The following is a 24,353-nucleotide window of genomic DNA, read 5'->3' as shown; positions in this document are numbered from 1 at the left end:
TGTGTGTGTGTGTGTGTGTGAGAGAGAGTGAGAGACTGTGTGTGTGTGAGAGTGAGAGAGAGAGAGAGAGAGAGAGACACTGTGTGTGTGTGAGAGTGAGAGAGAGAGAGAGACACTGTGTGTGTGTGAGAGTGAGAGAGAGAGAGAGACACTGTGTGTGTGTGAGAGTGAGAGAGAGAGAGAGACACTGTGTGTGTGTGTGTGTGTGAGAGAGAGTGAGAGACTGTGTGTGTGTGAGAGTGAGAGAGAGAGAGAGAGACTGTGTGTGTGTGTGAGAGAGAGAGAGAGAGAGAGAGACACTGTGTGTGTGTTGAGGCTGTAAACACCAAACTCTTCATGTTCGTCTTAACAAACATGAGGTTTTTGGAGCAGAGAGTGACTTTGTTGGTAGCTGTGTGTGTGTGTGTGTGTGTGTGTCTGTTTCTCATAAAGATAAATTCCTCTCTAATGAAACCTTTTCCCTGAACACTAATCATTTCTCATAAACAGCCACATATATAAAAACTCTCCACTTCCTCTTCCTGTTGTTTTTTAGTTTGAAAAAGAAAACAAACCTTTACCGTTGTGTTGTTGTTGTTTGTGCTTTTATTGTGGAGGGGCGTCGCTGCTCGATCACGTTTGTGAAAAACACACATTTTTTAAATGTTTGAGCATCGACATTCATTTCCTGCTTTTGACTGAGGTTTAAAGTTCAGACTGAAAAATAATCTTCTTACAACCAGGATTAAGATTGTGGCTTATTTTAGGAAAAGATGATTTATTTTGAAGTTCTGCAGTTTCAGCTTCTTAAATGTTTTCTTTCTGCTCGATGACAGAAAACTTAATTTTCATGAAAAAAAACGATCAATAATCTGCAGATTAATATTTTTTTAACACAGTGATACAGTGTGTCGTCAAATCACAGGAAAAAAAACAAAAACACACTTTAGCTTAAGAATTTTGCCTTAAATCCTTAACTTTTAAATGTCATGTATGAAAATATGACATTTCTGTCAGATATTTTTCCCATCTGACTGAAGAAAGACTCAAAATCAGTTAATGTTAATAATAAATATCATATAATTCAATAAAATAGTTGAAGAAATGAGTTAGTTGTGGATTTAAAGTGTGTTTTTACACTTTATATCCACTTATGTTATAAAACAGTGACCTCGTTACACAGTAAAACTCGTCAAAAACATGCGACGCGGGAAAAAAAACACAATGTGACATCCTGTAAAACTCGTCAACAACACAAAGACTTTGACTGAAATGTTCATGAACTCCGTCACCGTGGAGACGCTGAAAGGAAAGAAAATATTGAATATTTTGAAAATGAAATCACATTCTGTGGCATTTCTGGTGAAATGTGACGTTGTTGTATATCGCTCACATCTTTACATTTACATCTCACATCCTTGTCATTTAGAGAATATGTTCATTTATTTATTCACATTTTGTGAACACAATCCTGAAGTGAAACTTCACCACAGATTTCTGTCAAAATAATCGGAACGAGATATTTTCCGACAAATTTGCTCCGTTTACAATGAATTTTACACAAATTAAACAAACATAAACAGACTAAACTGATTAAAAACCTGCATTTTAATATAATATGTCACTGAATTACACACAAAATAACAAGGGTTTGATTATAAAACCATAAAAGTTTAAACATGTTTTTATGTTATAATAACATTTATTGATAGTGAGATAGAAAATAAAGGTGTAAAGTGTGTGTGTGCATGTAAACACACGATCTTTAAAGGTCCAGTGTGTGAAATTGAGCTTAAATTGAAGCTAAAATGAAGATTATACTTAAACTTTAACACTTTCTACTGTAAAATATATTCATTATTTAGAGTTTTTTATTGCAATTTATGTTGATATAATTCTGTATATTTTTGCCAGATTAGGATAATTCCACCTATGTTTGACACACAGGACGTGTGTGTGTTGTGTTTCTTTGAGTACACTCTTAATTCTCCTCGTCGTCGTTGTTTTATCTGCTGCTGCAGAGCCAAGCATTAACCAATGGTCTGATAACGCTGCTGTAAACCAGCATGAGGAACAAGAGGAGCACTCGTATCTGTGGATATTATTTCCATTTAGGCCACGCCCCCCCTCTCTCTCTCTCTATCTGCTCTCTGCTATCAGCGCTAATAATTCCCTCATAGGTCAACATCTATCTGTGTCGCTGTCAAACGTTTGTCTGCTTTGCATGAGAGGAGTGAGGAGGAGTGAGAGGAGTGAGGAGGAGTGAGAGGAGTGAGAGGAGTGAGGAGGAGTGAGAGGAGTGAGGAGGAGTGAGAGGAGGCAGAGTTTAAAGCTGTGACATTTAAGAGTTTTTTACTGGACAAAAATTGAATGAAAAGTCTTTTAAAGCTGCGGTACGTAACCTTTGTTGTTGTTTTTAGTTATTATTCATTATTCCGAACATAAACGATGAAACATTATTTTTCTCTGTGAGGCAAAACTATCAGACCCGACAGAGGGAGCGTTTGTGTGTATACAGCAACAGAGCAGGGGTGGGCGGAGACTAGCAGTAGAATTCACTTCTGAAACTTTCCTTCCAGAAGTTAAACTCCAACTTGTTAGCGGACGTTTTTTTGTGCGGAAGTGTCACCGGGTGACACGAGAATTGGAGCTAATTATGCAAAACAAAGAACGATGTCTTTTTGGTACGTGAATGATGTGTTTCAGTTGTAGTTGGAAGTTAAGATTTTTTTTTGCGATAATTGCAGAGTGATTAAATACGTCCATGTTGGTAAAAATGAGTTTGTAACCTATATATTTGGTGTGTGAAATTTGAGTTCCGAGTTACTAGTTGGAACTTTCAACTGAAATGCAACCTCAGGACAGGTTGTTACGATGTTTTTGTGTGCAAAATAACATGTTGAGGTTATCGCCTGGTATTGCGAACAATGGCTAGTCCAATTTCCGACTTCTCTCTCCGTGTTCCCGATGTAAATACAACGCAGCTTTAGCATTGCGTCTGAAATGACTCTGGGAAGAAATTAGCACGTTCACTCAGGTTTCGTGTTCCCGTTGATTGGAATAAAAAGCTGCGATCTTTGCTGAGTCATTAAACGCGTCCACACTCGTCAAAAATCACCTAAAACGCGGGTGTAAATGTTGGTTATATTCTTACATACTGTAGCTTTAAGCTGTATTTGAGGGTGAGTTGTGTTTTTTTGTTTTTTACTGACGCACCTGAACGTCTCATCCTGCTTTTCAGGATGCTGTTTTTAAACCTGAGCGTTCACTGCTGTGGACCTGATACAATGAGATTACAGTGTGTGCGTGTGCGTGTGTGTGCGTGTGCGTGTGCGTGTGCAGGAGGAAACATAAAAACAGGTTCCTTCTCCTTCATTCCATCTTTTTAAAACGCTGACCTGCTGTTCAAACCTCTCACCTCCTCGTTAAAACAGCCGGAGACGACTTCACTTCACGTGTTTTTTTTTTTCAGTTGACAAAAATAAAGACGACGATAAACGATTTAAAAAAAACAAAACAAAAGAAAGGAGAGCAGGAATTAAAAAGTGTAGAGCGGCTTTTATGTGGACGCTAACGATCAGTGTGTGATTTAAAGAGTTTAGACTGGCCTTGAATTACATGTGTGTGTGTGTGTGTGTGTTTATGGACGTATTGTTTATAGGTGTGTTTGTTGTTGTGTCCCACTCTTCCATTTGCTCGGGCGTGTCTGCGTCGTGTGTATTTGTTATGACTACAACGTGTAATAATGTGGAATTTGATAGTGAAGCTTATCATCATCAAAAAAACAAACAAAAACAAAGAGACGATGGTGGCCCACAATCAAACGTGATACGGGACAAACATCGCTTCTGTCAGAGTACAAATATGAAGATTAATCAGATTATTGGTGACACACTATCAGTTTAATTCATCAATATCATCAACCCCATAGAGAAAATCAGTGATTTAAGCTCACAGGGACACAGGAGCTGCTGCTCTACTGCTGCCTCGTGTGGTCACTTTGTGTCACTGAAATAAATCCAAACAAAGAATTTCAAATGCTGAAGTGACAAAATAAGACATTTGAACTTAGTGATGGAGGCAGCAGTGGATCAACGACTCCTGTGTGTGTGTGTGATGTTAAAATCACTGATTTTCTCTATGGGCTTTGGTGTGGGAGAGTGAGTGGTTTACAAACTTCAGTTTCACTGTTTAACAGTGAGATAAAGACGTGAACATGTTGTGAAGATATTGTGAACTTGAAAGAACAACCAACAGGTGACGAAATCGCTCTCTGAACTGCTCTGTGATTGGTTAAAATCTCAAAAGGAGGAGCAAATGTCATGTATTTACACCACAGATTTTCCCACACCAAACCCCATGGAGAAAATCAGTGATTTTAACATCACACACACAGGAGTTGTTGATCCACTGCTGCCTCCATCACTAAGTTTAAATATCTTATTTTGTAAAATTCAGCATGTGAAATCTGTTGTTCAGATTGACCTCAGTGACAAAGTGACCACACGAGGCAGCAGAGGACCAGCAGCTCCTGTGTCCCCGCCAGCTAAAATCACTGATTTTCTCTATGAGGTTTGGTGTGGGAGAGTGAGTGGTTGGAAAAGTCCGTCTCACAGTGAGATAAAGACGTGAACGTGTTCTTTAGATATCATAGACTTAAACTAACATAGATTTTATTAGCCGTCTTTTAATAAGTGGCTAAAATCCGTTTCTTTAGCGACATTAGAGCCATTGACACATTTTATTGCTTTTTTTTGTGCGTAATTATTGATCAAAAATGCCACAAAAATCCTCCCTTACTGTGTCTTTAAGAGGATTTCTTTGACGGGAAAAGGCCTAATAATTAATTGTACACATTGGTGTGAGGAGTGTTTATGACAGTTGCCCAGCGAGGCCATAAATTGGGAAATGTGTCAGGACTGTGGTCTTATCAAAAACACATTACATTAGTCCATCTTTCTTTTTTTCCACCAGCTCGTCTTATCTCGTCTTCATTAACAGCTGCAGCTATCGCGCCGCGGCGAGCGGCCCGATAATAATCTCATTGTTTGGCAACAGATACGTGTCGATGGACGACGGCGTCTCTTATCAAAGGCGTGTTCCACCGCGTTCACACGCCGCTCGTACAACGCGGATTGACCAAGAGTAATCCCCCAAAACAGATTAGTGTTTATCAGTGTGTGAGTGAGTGAGTGAGGATGTGGTGATATCCAGTTCACACACAGGTCATTATTGTATTTACATGTGGTTCAAATGGCTTTTTTATGTCGGGACAATAAACATGTGACATGTGATCAATAAGCAAATACAGTGTAATCTATAAGAACATGGATTATCATCAGTGTCTAATCTAGAAGATATGACATCTTATCTACAGACACAGATCTATTAATATATATATAGTGCATATTATACACATTTTTTAACAATAACTGACGTCTTTACGGCTGCAGCTAACAAAGATGTTCACTTTGAACGATTTCTTTGTTTTATGGAGCAAAAGAAAACAGAAAATATTCACATTTAAGAAGCTGGAACATCACAGAAACGTGGTTTTAATTATTAAGAATAAACTTTATTTTACACACTGTGAAGCTTCAGCGCTCCAAGTACAAAAGCACCAAACACTAAAGTCAAATGTTGGTTTTATTTTTCTATTTCACTCACTTAAGACGTTATTGATGATCAAAGAAGTCACAGGTTACATTTCGTTGCAGCTGAAGTTTGCACTTTAAATAAAGTCACACGTTATTCAGCCGTTACCTAACATAATAATAATGATGAAGAGTCACATGATGAATCTGCAGGGTCGTGACACTTGTTTATAACTTATAGAAAATAAATATATGAACAAAGTGGTGTTTAATAAGCAGAAATATTGGGAAAAACTACATTTTAGTCTTAGTTGTATTTTATGGCTTTTAACGCAAATGATTGACTAAAGTAATATTTTGAAATTGAATTTCACAGTAAAATGCAGTAAATCAAAGCAGAATAACAAAATAAATATAAATTACTAATCTATTAACTTATTATTAATATACAGTTCATTTTTAAAGGGATAAAATTGAAGAACACTCACATTTTCTTTAAAAATGACTGATTTGAAATAGAAATAATGGCTTTTAATTTGAAATGTATGTTAAATGATCAGATAAAAGCAGGCTGTGAGTAAAAACGTTCAGAAACCTGATTTTTAGGAATAAATCTGTGTAAATGACCACATGTATGAAGTCAAATGATGTCATTTTATAATCTCTCGTTGATTTTCGTCTCCACTGACGAGTAAATAAAGAGCGTGTGTCATGTGACCACACACACACACACACGCTTTACTGTATATCTGCTAAAGGTGAGGCAGCACATGTTATCTATGGGATGGCACCATGTGAGCAAAGGTTGATAAAAAAAAAAGAAAGAAAAAGAAAACACAGACTTGGATTTTAGTTTATCTGTTAAAAACCAGCAGGAGTGTGTGTGTGTGTGTGTGTGTCCAGGTGAGATGGTGAGATGTCTCTGAGGACTGAGGACATGTCCTGATAGGGATCGTCACAGCAGGAGTGTGTAGAGGTGAAAGGGGGAGGAGCTACAGCAGGACAGGACAGGACAGGACTTGCAGATGATAAAAACAGATTCTGTTCAGGATTATGATTTTTTTAGTTAGTTATGAATCCTGAGTCATTCACTCATTCATCTTTATCCTCCAAATGAGGGTCATGAGGGTCGCTGGTGCTAATCCCAGCTGACAGAGTGAAAGGCGGAGTCACAGTGTGGACACAGAGACAAAAACCATTCACTCTCACTCTCTGACCTACGGCAAATTTCAAGTGTCCACTTTATCTACTCCCTAATCTGCATGTTTTAAACTGTGGGAGGAGACTGGAGAAAACCCACAGTAGTCTGACTAAGTGTTTACATGCAGGAGTAATCAGACTATGAGTCACATTATCCAGGTATGTTAGTCTGACTAAGACTAGCTCGATGTTAGTCAGACTAATGTGTTTGTACGACATTAATAAAACTGAATTATTGTCTTAGTTTGACTATAATCTGACTTTTAACCTGAATGGAAACAAACTGAGTGATCAACAGACCGTTTCATGTCTCGAAAAAAATATTGACAAACAATATTTTTCAATATTTTCTGACATTTTAGGTGGAAAATAAAGTTTTCTCATACGATTTTCTGAGAAAATCCTACACATTTTATCTTTATTAAAGAAAATCAACATGTTATTGATCATTTCCTGATCAGTGAAGGTCAGTTTCACGTCTCTGCTCGAAAAATGTATCCATTATTATTTTGTGTGATTTTTCAGCCTCTTAAATGTGAATATTTTCTGTTTTCTTTTGCTCCGTAAAACAAAGAAATCATTAAAACGTCATCATTTCCAGTTTTGACAAACACTGATCAACAATTTATGGACCAATAATCAACAGAATTTGACATTTAACTGACTTTGACGGGTCACAACACTTTTATTTACACGAGTTTGATCATTTGTTCTGTTCTTCATCTGTTCATGATTACACGCATTGATTAGTAAAGTGGTTTTATGATGTTTTCATGCGAAGAATCCTCGTGTTTGTCAGAGGATTGTGTTGTTTTGTTAAACTGCATCACAAACACACACCTGCAGGGACAGGCCTGCTGACTGTCATGTGTGTGACGCGGTGGTGACGCGGTGGCTGTAAATGGCAGCGGCTGAGTTGGACTCCAGCGCTCGGCGATGTTCACTTGTTCTTCTTGGCTGTAGCTACAACAACATTGTTAGTGTTGGGATTTATTGAAGTGAATTATAGTTCACATCAAAACTCTTTTAATAAACTCTGCTGCACTTTTTAATCACGCCAACGCTAATGTTTTTAATTTATTGTTCATTTGGAAATTTTGCCCGAGCTCTTAATACTTCACAGACACAGACTCGCTGTGTCTGTGTGTGTTTGTATTTGTTGTGTAAGAGTGAGTTAGTGGAGAAGGTATAGAACAAGGGAAGGAGGGAGGGAAGGAGGGAGGGAAGGAGGGAGGGGTTAGCGGGGACAAAGGGAAACAGATCTAATTTAAAAGAATGTATGTGTGATTAAAAACATGTTTGCCACTTCATCTCACAGAAACTACGGTTTGTAAAATGTTTATCCTGCCACACCATAGCCCATAGACAAAATCAGTGATTTAAGCTCACAGGGACACAGGAGCTGCTGGTCCTCTGCTGCCTCGTGTGGTCACTTTGTGTCACTGAGGTCAATCTGAATGAAGATTCTCAAACGCCGAATTTACAAAATAACACATGTGAACTTAGTGATGGAGGCAGCAGTGGATCAACGACTCCTGTGTGTGTGTGATGTTAATATCACTCATTTTCTCTATGGGCTTTGGTGTGGGAGAGTGAGTGGGTTACAAACTCAGTTTCCTGCCAGAAAAAGTCTGTAAAACAGTCAAATAAAGACGTGAACACAAACTCTGCAAATGCAAATGCATATTTTACTCTGGGTGAGTGTTTTGTTAAAATCTGCTGAATCTCAGAATCACATGATTACCTCTTCAGGCTCCTCCCTCTTTATTTTTTTTCCATAGTTTCTAATCTCTTTCTTTCTCTTCAGCATGTGTGTGTGTGTGTTGTGTGTGTGTGTGTGTGTGTGTGTGTTCACACAGGCTGGCAGATATTGTCCAGGGGCTTGTGGGTAAATAAAAGCAGTCCATTTGGCGTGAGTGAGTGAGCTGGCTGCTCTGTGATACTTTGGCGCATGTCCCTCACTGTCAGGCCTGGCAGCGTTTCTAATGCCATTACCCTGAATTAGACGTTTGGCTGACGTCCCCTTATCAGGGGACACTGCTCACTCACACACACACACACACACACACACACAGATTCATATTAAAGATAGTGTATGTAAGTGTGGAAAAGCCAGCAAACATCACATCTGTCCATCCGCTCTGTTGACAAAGGAAATTGTCGCCCCAACAACAGACAGAGTCAATGCAAAGACACTTGTCGTCACGGTAACCACTCAGCGTTGAGATTTTTACTGTAGTTTATCTTTATCGGGACAATGTGAGTGACTTTAGTGACCGTTAATGTGAGTTTTGGTGGTGAATCGTACAAAAATGATCTTATTTTACACGATAAACGGTTTCTGCGTAAGAACACAGTAACGATGGCAGAAAAGAAGCTGAATGACGTCCCTGTTTGATTTTACAGTGAACGTTAGAGATAACGTGTTCAATGTTGGAAAAGAGTGTGTTTACTAACGTACACACGTGTGAGTCTGTTCATACTTAAATTATCATTCGTACCAAATCCTACTTTACCACGACGTACATCGAATTGCAATCTATCGGCGTGTTGTTGACGTGGCCAAAATCTTTGACTGCACACACTTCCTCCTTTTAGCCTGTGTTTACGTGATTGTCTCGCTCTAGCTACTGTCAGGCCACGCCTCTACGACTTGTCGTGAAGATTATGGGTCACGTTGAGTATGTCTGTGAAGACATGTTTACACTCCCGTGTTTTCTTCTTCTCTATATTTTAACGTTTGTCTAAAAACGCACGCGTCATTTCTTCCACTGAACGCTCAGGGATGGTGTTTGTGTTTATACACACACATATACATATATATGTATATATATATATATATATATATATATATATATATATATATATATATATATATATGTGTATAATTTCTTTCTGCCAACAACAACTCTGTGCCTCTGAGCTACAAACCCGCCTCAGAAATGGGTCACAAATATATGGTTTGACTTTTTAAAAAGGGCAAAAATGACGTGCGTAAACAACAGGGCAGTGTAGTGTTTGGCAGGCGCTAAAGTAAACAGAGCATTTTTCCTGTTCTGGGGACTATTTTCAGTCATGGATTAATACACATTTGGCATCGGCAGCAGCAGCAGCTGTGCAGTTTATTTTGAAGTGAAAATAAAGTGTAAGCAACATGTCACAGTGTGACACTGTGGCTCAGCTGTGTGTGCTTTCACAGGCAGAGTTAAAAATGGACCTTTAAAGGTTCAGACTGACGTTCTAAAATGCTGACTGTGACGTTTACCTGTGCGCAGACTCGCTCTCTCTGGCTGGGGCTCCTCTGGGGTTGTGGAGGAGGATGGAGCGAGGAGGGGACAGTCCCATCACGCAGGACAGTCCAGAGCGGAGGGGGAGCAGCCCGGACCTCAGCGGCCTCCCACCGCCGGGGAAGAAGGGACGACTGGAGCTCAACGGCAGCCCCACCGGGCCGCGCATACGCCACAACGGAGCGCCGCTGAGACCGCTGGGAGGTAAAGGCCCGTCTATACTTCCTCTAGAGGGCAGCGTCGATCATTGAAGGGGTTATTTTTGTTGTGCTTGATCCAAAAATAGACAGAAACACAAACCCAGTTAATAAAGAATATTACTGGTCGGTGTTGCTGATGAGGGAGATTGTTGATAAGCAGTGTTTTCAATATTTCTGTGTCCATCGTCACTTTTGACAACATGACGCTCTCTGAAACTTTCCACCATCTTTAAATGCCCTCAGACTCTTCTTCGTCCCTTTTTTTCTGACTGATCGGACTACTGACTCTATACTGCCCCCCCCCCCCCCCCCCCCCACGATTTCTAGTGTTATGGCTCCGTTCTGTCCGCCATCGGGAAATAAACACAAAGTACGAACCAAAGGCTTTGTCTGTCTCTGTCTCCTAGAGTATAAATAAGAAATGCCACGAGACATCACAAGACTCTAGAACTAGTGAAAATATTGCGTTAGTCTGACTAAAATTGGACTTTTCAAACACGTTAGTCCGACTAAAATTGGACCTTTCAAACACGTTAGTCTGACTAAAATTGGACTTTTCAAACACGTTAGTCTGACTTAATTTGGACTTTTCAAACACGTAAGTCTGACTAAAATTGGACTTTTCAAACACGTTAGTCTGACTAAATTTGGATTTTTCAAACACGTAAGTCTGACTAAAATTGGACTTTTCAAACACATTAGTCTGGCTAAATTTGGACTTTTCAAACATGTAAATCTGACTAAAATTGGACTTTTCAAACACGTTAGTCTGACTAAATTTGGATTTTTCAAACACGTAAGTCTGACTAAAATTGGACTTTTCAAACACGTTAGTCTGACTAAATTTGGATTTTTCAAACACGTAAGTCTGACTAATATTGGACTTTTCAAACACGTTAGTCTGGCTAAATTTGGATTTTTCAAACACGTAAGTCTGACCAAAATTGGACTTTTCAAACACGTTAGTCTGACTAAATTTGGATTTTTCAAACACGTAAGTCTGACTAATATTGGACTTTTCAAACACGTTAGTCTGGCTAAATTTGGACTTTTCAAACACATTAGTCTGGCTAAATTTGGACTTTTCAAACACATAAGTCTGACTAAAATTGGACTTTTCAATCACATTAGTCTGGCTAAATTTGGACTTTTCAAACACATAAGTCTGACTAAAATTGGACTTTTCAATCACATTAGTCTGGCTAAATTTGGACTTTTCAAACACATAAGTCTGACTAAAATTGGACTTTTCAATCACATTAGTCTGGCTAAATTTGGACTTTTCAAACACATAAGTCTGACTAAAATTGGACTTTTCAATCACATTAGTCTGGCTAAATTTGGACATACATGAATTTGGACCAACACACCCAGATAATTTGGTTGGGAGCTGAATTACTATCATGTGTTTACATTCAACTGGACCCAAAACTGGTTTGATGCTCTGCACGTTTCACAGCACCCCCCATGACCTTTGACCTGAAAATAACATGTGTAGCAGTAGCTTATTCTAAAGCTGTGAAAAACTTACAACAACAACAACAACACTCTTTAGTGCGCATGAATAGTTATTCTAACTATTATTACACTATAATTATCTTTACGTGAATTTTCAGGACATTCTTACTATGACTTCAAATTTACACAGATTATTATACTTTTTAAAAAGAAATATTGATTTTGCCCGACAGCAGATGCTTGTTTCTATGACCAGGTGTCTGACTGTTATTTTGTTGAAGCAGTGAGTGAGTGAGTGAGTGAGTGAGTGAGTGAGTGAGTGAGCGAGCGAGCTGTGTTTGGCTCAGAGTGCCGTGTTGTCGTGTGGCAGCTCTGCGGGGACAGACACTGTTAATCTATAAGTCTGGAGGGAACTGTATAATACAGCCTTACCAAATAAAGGAGATTGCTCCATATAAATAAGATTTATAGAAAGTCACTCTGGGTTATCGATCCCTGCATTCATTGTGAAAGTTGCTTCCCGGTTATGTGTTTGTGCATGTGTGTGCGTGTGTGTGTGTGTGCTGGGTGTCGACAAACGTCTTTTTCTTGAATATTTCTATTATTTTAAGTAAAAATCTACAGTGACTTTGAGTAAATGGGTGTTTTTTTCTCTCTCCTGCTGCAGGGATTTTCAGGGCATAGCGTGGAAATATTAATCTGAAAATTCCCTCCCCGAATATTTTTGTGGGATGAGAAACACATTTCTGTGGGTTTGGACGATTCACGGCTGCACAGTTTGAGCTTTTAACGATGGATTGTGTGTGTGTGTGTGTGTGTGTGGTTTTGGAAGAGTTGAAGAGGTTAACAAGTCAACGGGGGGAAGTTGGGAAGACGAGAAGAAGAATTGTTGTGTTTGATGTGACAAGATGAATGGAAGGTTTGGGCAGGACTGATGAAACTGTCCACTGTTGAGTGGGAGTGACGTCACCGCTGAGTCCACCACGTTCCAGAGAAAAAGACCAAACAACATTTTTGGATGGCAGCCATTTTAGAATCCTATGTCGTGGTTGGTGAAGTTCCTCTGATTTTCTGAGGTGGAAATCAGAATTTTTTTTGGGACTATTTATGTTTTTAGGGTTTCTTTGCAGCTGAGGCAAACTGTCGCTCTTTCCACCAAAGGGACTTTCATGTACGCAGAGTAGTTGTCGTGGAACAGCCACCAGGAGGCGCCGTCTCTCTTTTTGAACGGCCCTGTGATTGGATAAAATTTGCCCGAATCATAGTTTTAAGTCTAAAGTGCATTTAAAGAGAGCTTTGTGAAGGTGAGTGTCATCAGCGTAGCTATAGAAACGTATCTCACGCCTCCTGACGACGTCAACGTGTAGATATTAAAAAGCATGGGGACCTAAACTCGAGCCTTGGGGAACTCCACAGTTCAACGATATGGATTTTATAAACGTTTACTCGGAATGATCTGTCAGTGGTTAGATTTGAACCAGTTTAGCTCACCCTTTTTATCAAAATCCCTCCTAATTCTAATCCGAACAACGGCGTCCTCACACCGGTGTCCTGTGTAAGTTTGAAGTCTGAAGTCTGACCGTTGAACAGTTATGAGATTAAAAGTCAGACAGACAAAATGACGAAAGAATCTTTATGTGATTACAAATTTTCTTATTTTACCTTTAAATAAATAAATAAATAAAAGAAAGAAAGAGGAACATGTTTCTGTGAGAGTGTGAGCAGGGAATGAAGGGAGGACACAGGAAGGGGTTTCCTGAACTAAACGCATGGTTGGCCTGTAATAATGACGGCTTCTCTTTGAAGACAGGAAACTCGACGTGTCTCCTCCAAACCACACAGCCGCCACACACACACACACACACACACCATATGTCCACATTTGCAAATGTCTGCGCTGTGACACTCACACCCAAGGAAGGCTGCATAACTTCAAGATGGCGGCGCGCACTGGTGCTGCGGCTTTTAGCTCTCCGACTTGGTGCACCCTTTTATTACTTTTCTTATGTTTATGTTTTGAATTATGTTGGGCTAAAGTTACATTTAGTCGCCAGGAACTTATCGACCTCGGCCTGAGGTACAACTTGGCTGTTACCGACGAATATCGGCAGACATACAACATCCCGGAGGATATAGTGAGATCGCCGGGATCCCCGTGGATGGTCAGCCCGCCTAGCAAGCGGAGGAGGCGGCGGAGAGAGAGGAAACAGAAGCGGGGATGCCGGTCGGGCTCGGATGCTAAGCTACGTAAACAACCATACAGGCCAGCATTACCGAGCCTTTTCCTCTCAAACGCCAGATCCATAACCCACAAAATGGACGAGTTGGAACTACAGACAGCCACGACGAGCTTTGTACGGAACTGCAGTGTTATTTTCATCACGGAGACGTGGCTTCACCCGCTGATCCCCGACGCTGCAGTCCAGCTAGCGGACCGCACGCTACATCGGCAGGACAGGAACAAAGACTCGGGTAAGAGCAGAGGAGGGGGGCTGTGTGTTTATGTGCATAACGAGTGGTGTGGCAGCAGCAGGATCATTGACACACACTGTTCTCCTGATATAGAGGTTCTGGCAGTCTCGTGCAGACCTTTTTATCTCCCGAGGGAGTTCACTGTGGTCATTGTGGTAGCTGTTTACATCCCACCAGATGCTAACGTTAGCACAGCCCTCAGCTTTCTGCTTGCCATCATCAACAAACAGCAGCTTGCACACCCTGATGGAGTCCTCGTTGTTGCCGGTGATTTCAACAAAGCATCTTTAAAGACTGTGTTACCCAAATTCGTTCAGTTTGTGAAGTTTGCCACCAGAGGGGATAGTAAGTTGGACCATGTTTACTCCAACATAAAACATGCATACAAAGCTACTCCCCTCCCCCACCTGGCTGGATCTGACCACCTCTGCATGTCCCTCACCCCCACTTACACCCCCCTGCTGAGGAAGACAAAGCCTCAAACAAAGACAATAAAAACTTGGCCAGAGGGAGCCCTCTCTCAACTACAGGACTGCTTCTCCACCACTCTATGGGATTTATTCTCAAGCCACAACCTCCAGGAGTACACAGACACTGTACTCTGCTACATAAAAAACTGTATTGACACTGTCACCGTCAACAAAAGGGTCAGGGTTTTTCCAAATCAAAAACCCTGGATGAACAGCAAAGTGCAGTCCCTCTTAAAAAGCCGAAACGCCGCCTTCAAGTCAGGGGACAGGGCCCTGTACAGCGTTGCCAGGTCAGACCTGAAGAGAGGAATCAGGGAAGCTAAGGCGGCATATAAGAGGAAAATTGAGGACCATTTTGCTGTGAAGGATCCCAGAAGAATGTGGCAGGGAATAAATCACATTACAAACTATAGAAGCAGTAACCAGGCGACTGCTAGGACTGATGCCTCGCTGGCAGAGGAACTAAACAGCTTCTTTGCCCGCTTTGAGACAGACAGGCCCTCAGCAGCCTCAGCAGCCACAGCACCCCCACCCCTCCCCAGCACTGGCATGATGACACTTCAGGAGCATGAAGTGAGACATGTGCTGAGGACTGTGAACCCCAGGAAGGCGGCTGGCCCCGATGGAATACCCGGCAAGGTACTCAAAGCTTGTGCCGACCAACTGACTGGAGTCTTCACAAACATATTCAACCTGTCCCTGGCGCAGGCCATCATCCCACCCTGCCTCAAAACTTCCACATTAATTCCCGTTCCCAAGAAGACAGCAGTGCACAGCCTCAACGACTACAGACCTGTTGCACTTACGCCTGTAGTCATGAAGTGCTTTGAGAGGCTGGTCTCCCAGCACATCAGGGCCTGTCTGTCTCCCACATTAGACCCACACCAGTTTGCCTACAGGGCAAACCGATCCACGGAGGACGCTATCACTATAGCGCTCCACGCCGCGCTGAGTCACCTGGAGCACCGGGGGAGCTATGTCAGAATGCTCTTCCTGGACTTCAGCTCAGCCTTCAACCACATCCTACCGGAGATCCTGGTGCAGAAGCTCTCACACCTGGGTCTCTCCAACCAAACCTGCCTTTGGATTAAGGACTTCCTGTCAGATCGTCCTCAGTCAGTCAGACTTGGTCCACACCTCTCCAGCACCATCACACTCAGCACCGGCTCCCCACAAGGATGTGTATTGAGCCCCCTCCTCTTTACTCTCTACACACACGACTGCTCCCCGACCCATCTCTCTAACAGCATCATAAAGTTTGCGGATGATACCACCGTAGTCGGGCTCATTTCAGATGGTGACGAGTCTGACTACAGAGATGAGGTCAACAGACTAACAGCGTGGTGTTCAGTTAATAACCTCAAACTGAACACCACAAAAACAAAAGAAATAATACTGGACTTCAGAAAGGGCAGAGCAGCCCCGACCCCACTGCACATAAATGGGGACTTAGTGGAAAGAGTCCACTCCATCAGGTTTCTGGGCGTGCAGATATCTGACAACCTCTCCTGGACTGTCAACACCACGGCGGTGGTAAAGAAGGCCCAGCAGCGTCTCCACTTCCTGAGAGTGCTCAGGAGAAACAACCTGGAGGAGAGGCTGCTTGTAACCTTCTACAACGCCACCATTGAGAGCATCCTGACATACTGCATTACAGCGTGGTTCGCAGGGTGCTCTGCAGCAGACAGGAGAGCGCTACAGAGGATCATAAACACAGCCCAGAGGATCACGGGGTGCTCTCTGCCTAACCTGGAGACTATTGCCAGCTCTCGCTACCGAAGCAGAGCTGGAAACATCATCAAGGACTCCTTCCACCCAGCTAACTACCTGTTCCACCTGTTACCCTCGGGCAGGCGGTACAGATCCCACAGAACCAGGACAAACAGGCTCAGGGATAGCTTCTTTCCCAGAGCCATCACAGAACTGAATAAATAAACAAAAGCAATTTTTTTTATAGTGCAATAATCTGATGCTAGTGCAATAATCTGATGCTCAGTCACTTTGTTTACACAAAAACAGGACAATCACTTCTCTCTGCTGCTATATTTGTTATCCTGCTGCTATATTTTGTTATCTGCTGCTATATTTTGTTATCTCACGTTAATGTATACATAGTCATAGTTTCTGGAAAAATGCAAATAACATTTCTTATTCTTATTTTATTGTTAATATTTTTATTTCTCTTTTAAAATTGTTATTTATATATTTGTATTTTGCACCAAGGGAGTGGCACCCAAATTTCGTTGTCCACAAAATAACGACAATAAAGGCTATTCTATTCTATTCTATTCTATTCTATTCTATTCTATTCTATTCCAAGACACACACCCACTTACACTACACACACCCACACTGCTATTCTTGTCAGGACACTGCATTGACTGTCACTCATTTAAAAGCCAAACCAAAACTTTATCCTTAACATTAACCATAACCAGTTAAAGATACAGTACGTAACATTTCTACTCTCTTTAAATCCATAGAAATACATATTAATATTCAAGGTAACAGTTTAAATTTAGTTATTTATCGTCTCTGCTAACTTTCATTTTAAGAAACAAATTAAAAGTGAACACTTCATCGTCTTGATTTTTTTTTTGCGTATTCCGTGAAGCACAACCGTACAGAACTCCCATGATTCCACACTGCATCCCGATATCAACGAGCTACGTGCTGGTGCGTTCCAGTTGTATAGTTGAAAGTCGGAATTCCCGAGTTACTAGTTGAAAGTTTCAACTGGAACGCCTACTCAGGTCGGATTTTCAACCCCGGGAAAGTTAGAGCAACGCCATCAATAAATTTATGTCATGTTCTCCATAATCTGGATTAAATCCAGATTAAATTGAATTACCTGGTAGAGTGTCTGATTCTGCATACACGTAGCAATGACAGAGATATGATTGCTTATTTTTACCGTTTTGCCCATTATAAGAGAATGTCATTTCTTGAAAATTCACTCATGTCTTGTGATGTCATCAGTGGGCGGATTCTTACCAAAATTGAATGGGAACATACTTGGGTGATCATCTACCCATCTACCCAAATTCATCCTGATCTGTGACGATGTCGCTGAGATACACACACATGAACGGCCATGTTACAGCAGAAATGACGCTCTTTTTACACCTTAACCAAAACAGAAACACGACACACCTGACCTCTAGCTCTCAAATGAGGTCCAGGCCGAATTAGGACCAGGTTCCAGTCCCCCTTAAGGACCACAGGTCCTGGGCAAGTCTGTATTTATACATCATTTATAAATAAAAATGGGGAAAACACCTATTATAATATCCTCGCTGTAAGTGTTAGCGGAATTAAGAGGTTTGAGGTGACATCACATTATCCAGTGCAGATGATCGAGTCAGCGAGAAAACACAGGACACTCAGAGAGAGAGACAGAGAGAGAGAGAGAGAGAGAGAGAGAGAGAGAGAGAGAGAGAGAGGGGAGAGAGAGAGAGAGCTGCTGTGTGTGTGTTGACAGTTATATTTCCCTGTTGGGGGAAATTCACTTACTTGAATTGGCTCCATGCTCCAGTGTGTAATTCACTCCATGAGCGGCTGGAGGACTGGGAGCAGGAGGCGGGTGATTAATGAGGAGGAAATAGAAATATTGGAATTGACTGATTAAAACAACGGGTGGGATGGATCAGTGTGTGTGTGTGTGTGTGTGTGTGCTGGGAATAGGCAGCATATGCATGCCTCTGTGTGTGTGTGTGTATTATTAGAGCTGGGACGTTGCCTAATGCTCATAGTCCATCATTTCTTCAGAGAGCTCTAATGAATTGCCCGCTGACAGGTGGCTCCAAACCAAAAGCCTTTTAGGACAAAAGGCTGATATTGGAGAGGACGGATTGATATTGGTGCAGCGGGCAAACGAGAGTGTGAGCGAGCCCGGAGGACGGGACAGTGGGAATTATCGTGGACAGACACAGGGACCTGTGTGTGTGTGTGTGTGTGTGTGTGTTAAGACGAAAGACAAGATTACCTGCGTTTTTACAAATGTCTAAATTTTCACTGGACCCAGAAGAACTTCCTGAAAGTTGGTCTAATGATAGATGATCTGATCCTGTATACACGTACCAAATTTCTTTCAAATCCGATGAGTTTTGACAGAGATATCGATATATATTTTGCAGTTTCGTCCATTTTGAATAGATGGGAACTTCATGAAATTGGATCATATTTTCTGACATCATCAGTGGGCAGATTCTTACCAAAATTGAATGGGAACATACTCGGGTGACCATATACATTTAAAATGACACCAAATCCGTAATCTGGATCCGATTTTAGTTTGATCCTACTGAGTCTGATGAGTTTTGACAGAGAATGACCCATGTCTGTTTAAGGTGATGTTCACAAACTTTCAAGGACTTCAAGGACCCCGGTGGACCCTGACTAACACAAATAGAAATCTCATACAGTCATAATGTGTGGCGTCAAACCAATCACATTAAAGCATTAAAAACTATAGCCAGGAAACGTAAACGACTGAATAGTGATAATCCAGATCTAATTATGATGAAGACAAATCAAAAAAATCTACATAAATCACTAATTACACTTTATTTTTTATTACACTTTAATAACAGGGACTTTTCTGATTTGAAGAGTAAATAAAGTGGAATCTGGAATCCACGTCTCACTTCTTCATAATATTCTAAATCATGAGTGGTGAATAAAACTCTTCCTGTTTGCATTATTTAAACTAAGGGATTATAATTTATGAGGATTATTTGTGTTTGAAACTATGAAAGTGAGAACAAATACTAAATAAATACAGACGTGTGTCCGTTTTGGGGTTCAAAAATGTAAAATAATTACAGATTACAATGACAATTTAAAGTCCAGTTCTATCATTTTAAGCTTGTTAAGTATCATTTTAATATGTATTTCCTCTACATTTATGACTTTCTTTGGTTTTTCCCTGTTTTGTACAGGACAGGCAAAAAATAATCCACGTTTGTGTTAAATAATCCCGCTTACATATGGATTCAAGTTGGACATTTAGAGACGGGAAGAGTCCACATGTGACGGAGCTCAGTGATGAGCCACATGTCTGTTAATAGTTAATATTATGATTCACAACAACAACGTCCACATGTGGACGAGGAGAGAGACCATTAAAGTCTCTGAAGGGACGCCAAGTGTGTGTGTGTGTGTGTGTGTGTGTGTTTGGTTTCATCCACAATATTAAACACATTTCTTTCACCTGGCCTGAGTTTGTATTTTCACGTCTGAGTCACGGGATGACGATAATCTGCGAAAACACCGATATTTTTCACAATCAATTTTAATCCCCACTTTTACAGTTTGTTTTTAAAATGACAAACAAATGAAAGTCGGTGAATAAAATCTATAAAATTAAACTCACAAATGACTGCATGCAAACTGTATTTTCTTCAAAAAGGAAAAATCCCTGGTTTTAATCCACTGTGAGAGAATATTTAAAGGATTAAGGGAAGAAATGTTCGTGTGGTTAAACTGTAAAAACTTTGCACCGAATAATTAAAACTTACAGGAAAGAAAAAGCCCATATTTAGTCGTTTGGCATAATAATCTGACGTTAGAAGAATTTACAGCTGGAATAAAAGTCACAGAATATTGTGATTATTGTGGGTAAAAATAAAAACGTCTGTGTGAAGTCTCCAGCGGTTCAACCACAGGAGAAGAAGAAGAGGACGACGACCATGTGACAGGAAATGCCACATGTTACGTAGTGCAACTTTAAAAAACGTGTGAGAGTTGACTTTGTTTAGGTGAGAATAATTAGAAAAATGTGTATTTATTTGAAATCACGAGGGTGAAATATCCACAGCGAGGTCATGTTTTGACAGAGTTGTCCATGATATTGCTGGAAAAATCTTGACTTTGACACAATTTTCTTCCAGTTCGAGGCCAAAAATGATCTTAAATTCCGCGATAATTCGGCGTCCATGTGTGAGGGAGTGGTTATTATGACAGCCTGTCTCCGACACAGCAGTAAATGTTTGTTTTTCAGACGTTCAGGTGTCGTCTTAAAGTCAACAGTGAAGCTAAAAAAAAACAACAACAATCAGATCCACATGTTTCTTTGTGTGTGTGAGGGATAAACTGTGATCACACACACACACACACACACACACACACACACACACACACACACACACAATAAAAACCAGACAACAACAACAACAACAAACCTCCCGTCCTCTCACAGGTCTGATGATTCCCGTCTTCTGCGTGGTGGAGCAGATGGACGGCGGCGTTCAGACGGACGGCTGCGAGGGACGGGAGGAGCACGCCGAGTTTGTCCTCGTCAGGAAGGACATCCTCTTCTCTCAGCTGGTGGAGACGGCGCTGCTCGCACTCGGATACTCGCACAGTTCAGCCGCACAAGCCCACGGTCAGTCAGTCACACACACACACACACACACACACAGAATTACAGAGATTTGCGAGCTCATAATTAAAAAAAAAAAAAAAGTCCTTTAATTTACTGACAGTTTATTTCCTGTTTGTCTGACTCACTGGACTCAGATTATGAGCAATAATCTATGAGCAATATTTTCCTTCATGACAAATGACTTCCACGTTTTAAACCACGTACGTGTTTTTAATCAGAATATGAATCGTTTTAATCTCACTGTTTACATGCAATCATTTTATTCTTATCGTTACGTCATCATCTTAGAGCTCAGGATTAATTATATACACAAACCGGGCCTATAATATTTTCCTCATTAGCTATTTTAACCATAAACTAAGCTAGCCGTCTGCTGACTCCTAACCCTAACCCTATGACGTTATGCTAAGCTAAGCTAACCAGAGTCTGATTCCAGCAACATATAAACTAAATCTACTTCCTGAACAGTAGGAGAGCTAATCGTGTCTGACAGATAAAAGGCTAGCTAGCCGTTCCTTGTCTCGATGTTTAGCTTAAATGAGCTAGCCATCGTTTAGCTTCAATGCCATGTTTACACTAAGCTACTGTAAGCTACCTATATGCTCGTACCAGCTACATATTTATGCTAAGTTAACTAAGCCATCTGGTGGCCTTACCTGCATAGCTATGCTAAGCTAAGCTAGCCAGCATATGGCTCCAGCTACATTTGAATTTAAAAGCCACTTCATGAACTGTAGGAGAGCTGGTTGTGTCTAACTTTAGAAGGGTAGCATGAGCTAGCCATCTACAGGCTTCAATGCCATATTAACACTAGGCTAAGCTAGCCATCTGCTGGTACCAGCTACATTAAGCTAATCTTGCCCTCTAATGATGACTCCAACTTCATATTTGTCATCACCTACATTATGTATGCTAAGCTAAGCAGCTATTAGTTGAAGCTACATACACAGATGAAAGCTGGAGTCTGGCAGGTTTTTTTGGTGGAACAATGAAAAGCTCCCACGCTAACTTCAGACGCCACAGAAGTGGACAAAAGCGTTTGTGACGCCACAGAAACGAGCACGGAGCAACACAAACGCCGCCAACATCAATAAAACACAGAGAAACAGTTTCTTTAAATATCTGAGGTCAAGCTGCCTCGCTTTGTTAGGATAACGAGCGTTTCACGAAGGCCATTATTAATCGTCATGATTTTTCCAACCACCCAGTGTCTCTGTGTGTGTGTGAGCTCTGGTGAGACTGAGTCAGAGGGAAAGATCCTGCAGCTCGTCAGGGTCAGGACGGAGAAAAGTCTTTGTGATCAGCAGAAGAGAACGGTCGTCTGTTCAGAGGCTTCACTCTTACAGAGAAAATAGCCCAAGAATGTTTGAAAAACACAACTGAAGACACAGACAGAGGCTGTAAAAGTCATTAAAGACACAACAAAGACAACGCACACAGAGGAATGTCTCCGAGGGACAAAAATACATACTTTTTTTTTTCTTCAGTATGTGTGAGAATGTTTACGAAGCAGACGAAAAGAAAAGAAGGAGAAGAAGAAAAAAAGTGTAATTTATTGTCGCACACATGGTACTCATCTGCCACAGGACAGTGTCATTTACTGCTGTTCTTTCTCAAGCATGCAGAGTATTTCATGTTGCCTCACATCAGAGCAGCAGCAGCAGCAGCGAGCGACAGTAGCTACTGAAACACACACGTCTCAGTGTGTGACAAACAAACAAACAGCAGAGTCGTGACAGTTCACGCCCCCCACAGACGATTCTGAAGTGACAGAACCTGGTCCCTGGTGTTTTTTTTAGTTCCTGCTCTGATGAGGTTCTGCTGAGCCGATACTAACATGTGACATCATCAGACCGCCAACCTCTCATTGGTCAGAGAGTGACGTCACTGAAGAGTCACGAGTGTCACGAGAATGAAAGCCAACGATGTCCAACTGTAGATCAACGTTAAACATTAACGTTCATCTCCAACATTTAGCAAAGCAAACGTGTCAAATGTCAATATTTAACAGATTTATGAACCATTCTGTGATTCAGTTTCACCCAAAACAAATGCTTGACACGTCACCAGTTTGTGCGTTTGTGTCGCGTAGAAAACCACGTCACGGCAGTTTCACGCAGCCGTGCTGTGATGACTCCGCCCACCTTGAGGAGGAGGAGCTATGAAGTCACGGGAAAGCAACGCGACTTAAGAGTCGAGTTGAGCTGGAATGATACAGTGGAAAAGTGCCATTTCATACTAAAATGAGCAGATACACGACGTCACAAACGCAAACTAAACAAAAGTCGGAGGGAAAACACCAAAAAAAATTCATGGATATGTTTACATGTTACGTGTTTACATATTTACCGACAAATGAATGCATGTCATAGCGTTGCACCAGAAATGAATGAATTACAGTGAGAATGTGGTAAAAACCATGATGGAAAATCACAGCAGCAGTTTTCTCTGAATGGTCTGATCTGTTCAAAGTCGACAACACATGAAATTTGTTCAAAAATCTTCAGGCTGACGCGATTGTGATAGCAACACAAAAATATGAACTTGTTATTTTTTTCCCTGAAATTGGACGTAGAACGTGTGTAAGTGTGGATTTTTCCCTTAACAAAGTAACTTTATTATTAACTCACTGTCCTGAAAACACTGCCCTGCATTTGTGACGCTTTGCAGATGAATGTCATTAGAAACTGTTTCTGCCTGCGGTGCTGCCAATGCATCAGGGGAGGTCTGTGTGTGTGTCTGTGTGTGTCTGTGTGTGTGTGTCTGTCTGTGTTTGTGTGTGTGTGTGTGTGTGTGTATGTGCGTGGAAAACAGTGAGTCCACATCAATGCTCTCCTCTAGAAAAACACCACACCAGGAGCTTCAAAGACTGAACGGGACATCGCAACTCGACACAAACAAAACTCACACACACACACACTCACACACTGAGACAGACACACTCACACACACACACACTGGTTTCCATGTCCTCAGAGGACATTACATTGACTTACATTCATTTCCTGAATGACTAACTCTAACCTTAACTATAACTACTGACCTAATCCTAATCCTAATCCTGCCCCTGACCTTAACCCAGGACTCTCAAACTCAAATGACCTGGGGGCCAATGAGTATGTAGTCTGGCCAGTTGGGGGCCGGTCAAGTGAAAAAAAAAAAGGAAATCAAACTTCAAACAAGTGTTCAGGAGCGGTGGTTTCGCAGAATTTCAAAATAAAAGTGTCTGTGTTGATATGGACTGATATAAACGGATAAGCAGAGGATGATGATGATGATGATAAAGTTCACAATAAAAACGATTTTAT

The 24,353-nt window shown here is 41.1% G+C and overlaps 1 protein-coding gene and 1 long non-coding RNA gene across 3 annotated transcripts in view; one reads left to right on the top strand and one right to left on the bottom strand.

Annotated features, from left to right (window-relative positions):
- Positions 1-1,133: 1,133 nt before the first annotated feature.
- On the bottom strand, positions 1,134-22,411 carry LOC131447631 (uncharacterized). The gene is made up of 3 exons (XR_009234064.1): positions 20,843-22,411; positions 10,039-10,330; positions 1,134-1,281 (listed from the first exon to the last, which is right to left on the bottom strand). It is a non-coding gene; the product is annotated as an uncharacterized LOC131447631 (long non-coding RNA).
- satb2 (SATB homeobox 2) overlaps positions 10,093-24,353 on the top strand; it is a 43,637-nt gene continuing 29,376 nt past the window's right edge. For both annotated transcript variants that reach the window (XM_058619378.1, XM_058619369.1), the window contains exons 1-2: positions 10,093-10,264; positions 20,860-21,045. In XM_058619378.1, coding sequence (XP_058475361.1) covers positions 10,093-10,264; positions 20,860-21,045 — 358 coding nt within the window. The remainder of the gene's footprint in view (positions 10,265-20,859; positions 21,046-24,353) is intronic.

This window comes from Solea solea, chromosome 2 (assembly GCF_958295425.1).
Source record: "Solea solea chromosome 2, fSolSol10.1, whole genome shotgun sequence".
In the NCBI taxonomy this organism is placed as follows: Eukaryota; Metazoa; Chordata; class Actinopteri; order Pleuronectiformes; family Soleidae; genus Solea; species Solea solea.
The sequence above is the reverse complement of the archived record's forward strand: the minus strand, read 5'-3'. Positions and strand labels throughout refer to the sequence as shown.